General features: G+C 43.8%; 1 protein-coding gene across 1 annotated transcript in view; it reads right to left on the bottom strand.

Moving 5' to 3' along the window:
- Positions 1 to 2,159: 2,159 nt before the first annotated feature.
- SPOCK1 (SPARC (osteonectin), cwcv and kazal like domains proteoglycan 1) overlaps positions 2,160 to 6,000 on the bottom strand; it is a 505,689-nt gene continuing 501,848 nt past the window's right edge. Inside the window, exons 10-11 of the mRNA XM_080804507.1 lie at positions 3,490 to 3,627; positions 2,160 to 2,849 (exon numbers count right to left, since the gene is read on the bottom strand). Of these exons, the coding sequence (XP_080660633.1) occupies positions 2,659 to 2,849; positions 3,490 to 3,627 (329 nt within the window). The 3' untranslated portion in view covers positions 2,160 to 2,658. The remainder of the gene's footprint in view (positions 2,850 to 3,489; positions 3,628 to 6,000) is intronic.

The raw sequence follows: 6,000 nt of genomic DNA, 5'->3' as shown, positions 1-6,000 counted from the left end.
GACTGGATTATCACGGTATTATTTTTGTTTAATCAAGATTGTTATGTATACTTAGTCACTAGCAAAAGGACTCCTGCCCAAAAAGAGGAAATCACAAATTCTACCTCTAAGGATAAGGTAACTAGAAAATCGAATCTTTAGTACTTGTGAAAAGCAGTAAAGCCCTTTAAAAATCTGTCACGCCAAAGTGAGGCATGCAAAGTGGTGTTAATGTTGCTCCATTGATTTGGGGTCCCAGTCTTAGGAGGGCTTTTTATTTACTATTTTAATGAATCAAAACATCTTCTTGGAATATCTTTGAAAACAAGCATCTCGTTACCTTACTGGGAACTGACTGCTGAGCCCACTCTTCTCCATCGTTAAGTTAATGCTAAGAATCTTTAAGTGTCATCTTAATTTGACACTTGTCATAAGATAATTAGGCAAATTAGAATCAGTGGTTCTCTGTTCCTGGAAGTTTTTCTAAGTGAAAGCAATTTGTCGCTTTTAATTTGTTCTCTTGTGCGTTTTTCCGAGCTCAGAGGAGACAGTAACGATGGTTTTCTTTAATGGCCTAAACTGAATTTTTTTAATATGTCTTGATTCTTGTATATACTCTATTAGAATCTAGCTGCAATTAAGCACCTGTTTTCTGAATTACCACCTCAGTGTTTTGTTCAAGTGAGGGAAAACAAGTGAAAGAGAGGTGATGGAGTTGCCATCCCAATGTAGAGCTTGCCTCCGTTCTCCCTCTACCGAGGGTCCTGGTGGTACCCGTGTCTCCCAGGCCAAAGAAGTTGGTTGTATCACGTATGTTTATTTCCCTTCTGAGACTAAGTCTAGGAATGATGCCACTGTGGCCAATGCTAGGGTTGGAAAATGCTGGTTTGAAGGCAGCTTGGTAAAGTACAAAGAAATGGTCCATTTGAGGTGGGGGATGGGGGAAGGGGGGTTGGTCAGCTACCGCCATGACCATGGTTCGGCTGAGTGTATTTTTTGCCTGAGTTTACGTGGTTGTCTTGTGGATGGGCTGGAGCTCAGGAGGAAAGGAAGATAAACCAATGTGGGCCACAGAGCCTTGGCTGGGAGGCACTGATGAGGGTCACCAGGTACTTGGAAACCAGGTGGGGCAGGAGCTTAAGGGTCTGAGGTACTGAACTAAATGGGGCCACTTTGAAGACTAGTCTTTGGTACTTAGATCTGAGCCAGCTTGATAGGGGCAGAAATCCTTGAAATGATAGAGAGGCTGACCCTCCCAAATTTGGAGACAGACTGTAATCATGAGCTGACTTAGGGAAAAGAAACACTGGTGGACAGCTTGCTTCATCAGCCTCTTGACACTGGTGCAGGTGTGGGGATGGGGGAAAGAGTAGCTCTTAAAGATCCAACCCTAGCTTCCAGGCGCTGTGATGAAGTTCTTTGTGGCCTCCCTTTGGGATTTTTGTTCTTTTTAAATAAATGATGAGTGGTATAAAATCTGTACAGCTTGTGTACCCTTGCTATGATTTGTGGATAGAAATGGGGCAAAAGCAAAAGATGAGGTTAAGAATCCTGAATTTTCTTCTGCTAAGGAACACTGTGGTATTGTCTTCATCCAGGAGCAGGGTACATGTATCCGTGCCTTGGGAAAAGCCCTTGTGTCGGTAGGGAAGGTAGGAACCCGTGGCAGACAGGATTGCTGCGGCCTCGGGGAGGAGGGGAAGGGAAGCTTTGAGCCGAAATGAAAAAGATGGCTTGTGAAGTTGCCCATGTGGGAGTCTCATGGCTTCTGCAAGGAAAGTGATTTAGGCGGACAGAGGCTTATCCAAATCAAAGGGCTTCCAGTAACTCTCCTAATGCATAGGGAAAGGAACCTCCTCAGCCTGCAGGCTATAAGTGCTAACTCTTAGTGCAAAAAAAGAACTTCTGATCTAAATTTCTTATTCCAGAAATTGTGATCCAGGTCTGGACAAGCTGACAAATTTATAATTGTGTTTCAAATGAGTTTCGAGAAGATACTGAAGCGCTTTTTCTGAGTGGGGTGTGCGTGTCTTGTACACAGACAGTCTACTCTGTACATACAGACATCCTTAGGCATGTACAGAGAAGCATCCAGACACCCTTGTTCATAAGGAAAATCGATTCCCCGAAGGAACTCTTGACTCAATTAAGGCTGCTGTTTGTAGGAAGCCAGATAGAGTGATATGAAAAACGAATTTTTAATTATTACCACGAGGGGTGGTGGGGATAGGGCGGAAGAAAGTACAGTGTGGTGTGTTTTCCACGACATCTACAGGACACAAGAAAAGCACTTAGACACCGTAAGGCTGGGAACCATGCTGGAATGACCACTGGTGTGGGTAATCGAAAAGCATCTTGGACGTTTACAAGGTGGGGGCTCCCTGCACGGTCAGAATCCCACAAACTTCACATGCGCATTGCACAACTCTCACAGGAGGGAAGGAGGCTCCAGCTCAGCCAGCCGCTCCCCTGTCTAAAAAAAAACAGAACACAACATCCTTCTTCCCACACAACTGTATGCAAGACCAGAATGTTCGGGGGACAAGGAGCGGTCTTCCAAACCTCGGGTCGGGTACAGAGAGCAACAATGGAGAAGAGGCCTTGGTGCTGTGGGGTCTTAGATACAAATGCCGGAGTAGGAAGTGACTTGCAAACCTCGTGTCCTCTTCCTCATGGGGACTACCAGATGTAGCCCACCTCGTCCTCTTTATCGTCATCCTCATCCTCGTCATCCTCTGTCACTGCCCGGGTGTGCACCCTCAGCTTCCCGGATCTGTCCTTTGGTCCCAGCTCCCGCTCATCCTCCAGGTCATCCAGCAGGACCACAGCGCCGCCACTGCCAAAATCCCCTGAGGTTTCCTGCTCCTCTTCTGAAATGAGAAGACGAAAGGAGAGATGGGAGGTTAGTTGCTGTGGGTCCTTTTCATGTAACTTAAGTGTAGGGAGAAACCACACAGTTTACTCTCTGAATATTGGATCATCTCTGCGTGGATGGGGTTAGTTGACATGGTATGGGCCACAAGCTTTGTGAGCCCCAGAGGTCCGGAGATGCTTCTGCCTTCTTGGGGAGAACCCTGGGGGTTTAGTGAAGTTGCCTGCTGTCAAAAAAATGTGATCCAGTCCCCTGGTCACAGTGAGTCCCTGCCCCTCAGAAAGCTAGCTATGCCTAACCTCATGTGATTTCAGGGTTCTTGTGTCTGCACTGTAAACTTTTTCACTGTAGGGGCACCTGGGTGGCTCAGTCTTTAAGCATCTGCCTTCGGCTCAGGTCATGATCCTGGGGTCTTGGGATCGAGCCCCGCATCAGGCTCCCTGCTCAGCAAGGAGCCTGCTTCTCCCTCTCCCACTCTGTCTCTCTCTTTCAAATAAATAAATAAAATCTTAAAAGACACAACTGTTTACTCTAGACCACAGATAGGTCTCGAGATTCCTCTGCCCAGATCTTCATACAGTCAAGACCTGCCAGTCAACAGAGGTCACTGTGGGGCTGATGCAGAAGGCCCTACTCACCGCAGCTCACGGCGCCCTGTTTCCTGGAGCCGGCCAGCTCGTTGCCGTATTTATCCACACACCAGCACTGGCCCGTGCTGCCATGGCATTGTGTGGCTTTGTAATAGCCCTCCTCGTTACACCGAGGGATGAACACTCCTGAGGGAAGACAAAGCCCAAACTGAATACACATGCGCAGAAACTCGGGGTTAATGGCCCCCAAGAGAGAAAAGAGGGCTTAACACATCAGATGGGATTTCCAGCTGAGCTAGTAGGGGGAATGGAGCTGCTGGTTATTGTTTTGTCAAGATTTACAGGGTCCTGGATGGGCTCAAGGTAAGACAGGATCCCTTTGTGGTTGAGTTTTTATTTTTCCCTTTAAAATGCTGATAATTTCTTAAGGGTTTCCCAGTCTTACGGAGACAGGATTGAGATGGAGCAGTGTGGAATGTCCAGTGTACAGCAAGATTTGACTTAGGCACTCTGTGAGGTGATTTTGCAGTCAAGGTAATTAACATCCATCTTTCCTATATGATGAGAACTCTTAGGATTTGCTACTGACAACTTTGATATGTACCACAGCAGTGGTGACTATAGTCCTCATGCCGTACATTAAATTCCTAGTCCTAACTTGTCTTGTAACTGGAAGTTTGTACCTTTTGACCACCTTCCTCCAATTCTCCCTACCTACGGTAACCACCAGTCTGACGTCCTTTCCTGTGAGTTGTTTTAGGTTCCACATACCGGTAAGATCATACGTTATTTGTCTGACTTACTTAACTTAGCAGCTTGTCCTCCAGCTCATTGCATGTTGTCACAATTGGCAGGACTTCCTTCTTTTTATGGTGTATAATATTCTATTGTGTACACACACACACACACTAGTTATTCAGTGATCTGTCGGTAGACCCCTAAGTTGTTGCCATATCTTGGCTATTGTAAATAATGCTGCCATGAACATGGGAGTGGAGATATCTCTTTGATATGATATTATTTCCTTGGGATATATTCTGAGAAGTGGAATTGCTCGGTTATAGGGTAGTTCTATTTTAAATGTTTTGATGACCCTCCATACTCTTTTCCATAGTGGCTGTAGCAGTTTGCATTCACATCAACAGCACACAAGGCTTCCCTTTTCTCTGTGACCTCACCAATATTTGTTGTCTGTTGTTGCTTTGATGATAGCCACTGTGACAGGTGTGAGGTGGTTATCTCATTGTGGTTTTGGTTTGCATTTCCCTAGTGATTAATGACATAGAGCATCTTTTGTTGTACCTGTTGGCCATCTGCATGTTGTCCATTCTGGGGTGCTTGGGTGGCTCAGTTGATTAAGTGTCTGATTCTTGGTTTCCGCTCAGGACATGATCTCATGGGTGGTGAAATCAAGTCCAAATCAGGCTCTGTGCTAAGTAGAGAGTCTGCTTAAAGGTTCTCTCCCTCTGGCCCTCCTCCTACTCTCTTTCTCTCAAGTAAATAAATGAATCTTGAAAAAATAACGTCTATTCAGATATTCTTTAAATCAGATTTTTCTTTGCTATTGAATTGTGTGAGTTCTTTAAGCCCTTATCAGATACATGGTTTGCAAATATTCTTTTCTCATTCTGTAGGTTTTAATTTTAGTGATAATTATGCTGTGCAGAAGCTTCTGTAATTTTTTATTGTTTGTGCTTTTGGTGACCCATCCAAAAATCATTGCCGAGACCCATGTCCAGGAGCTTTTCCCCTATGTTTACTTTTCAGAGTTTTATGGTTTCCATTCTTACATTTAAGTCTTTAATCCATTTGGAGTTTATCTTCTACCACTCATAAAAATTGAAATCTAGTTTCAATCTTTCATATACATTCAATTTTCCTAGCACCATTTATTTAAGAGATTGACTTTTCTCCAGTGAGTATTCTTGGTTCTCTTACCAAGTCTAAGTTGACCTTATATACGTGAATTTATTTTGGGGCTCTTGATTCTGTTTCCTTTGATCTTTCTGTTTTGATGCCACCATGGCATTTTGATAACTATACCTTGATAATTTGCTTGAAATCAGGAAATGTGATGTCTCCTACTTTTTCTCAGGACTGCTTTCGCTATTTGAGGTCTTTTGTGGTTCTGTATGGATTTTACGATTGTTATTTCTACTTGTGCAAAAAATTCCATTGGACTTTTGGTAGGTATAGCAATGAATTTGTAGACAGCTTTGGGTAATATGGATATTTTAACAGTATTAACTCTTCCAATCCATGAACATGGGATTCCTTTTATGTTTTCTTTGATTTATTTCATCAGTGTCAGATAGTTTTCAGTGTATAGATCTTTCACTTCCTTGGTTAAAACACAACAGCTACAAACAAAGAAAATCTTACTTCTTCCTTTCCAACTTGGATGCCGTTTGTTTCTTCTTCTTGCCTGACTGTACTGGCTAGGACTTGCAGTACTATGAAGAGTGGGTAGTTTTGTCTTAGTCTTGATCTTAGAGGAAAAGCTTTCAGCCTTTCACCATTGGGTGTGATGTTGGTTGTGGTGTTTGTGGTGTTTACTAT

The sequence above is a fragment of the Martes martes genome (assembly GCF_963455335.1).
Source record: "Martes martes genome assembly, chromosome: 5".
Classification (NCBI taxonomy): Eukaryota; Metazoa; Chordata; class Mammalia; order Carnivora; family Mustelidae; genus Martes; species Martes martes.
Note: the sequence above shows the minus strand (reverse complement) of the source record. Positions and strands in the feature narration are given on the sequence as shown.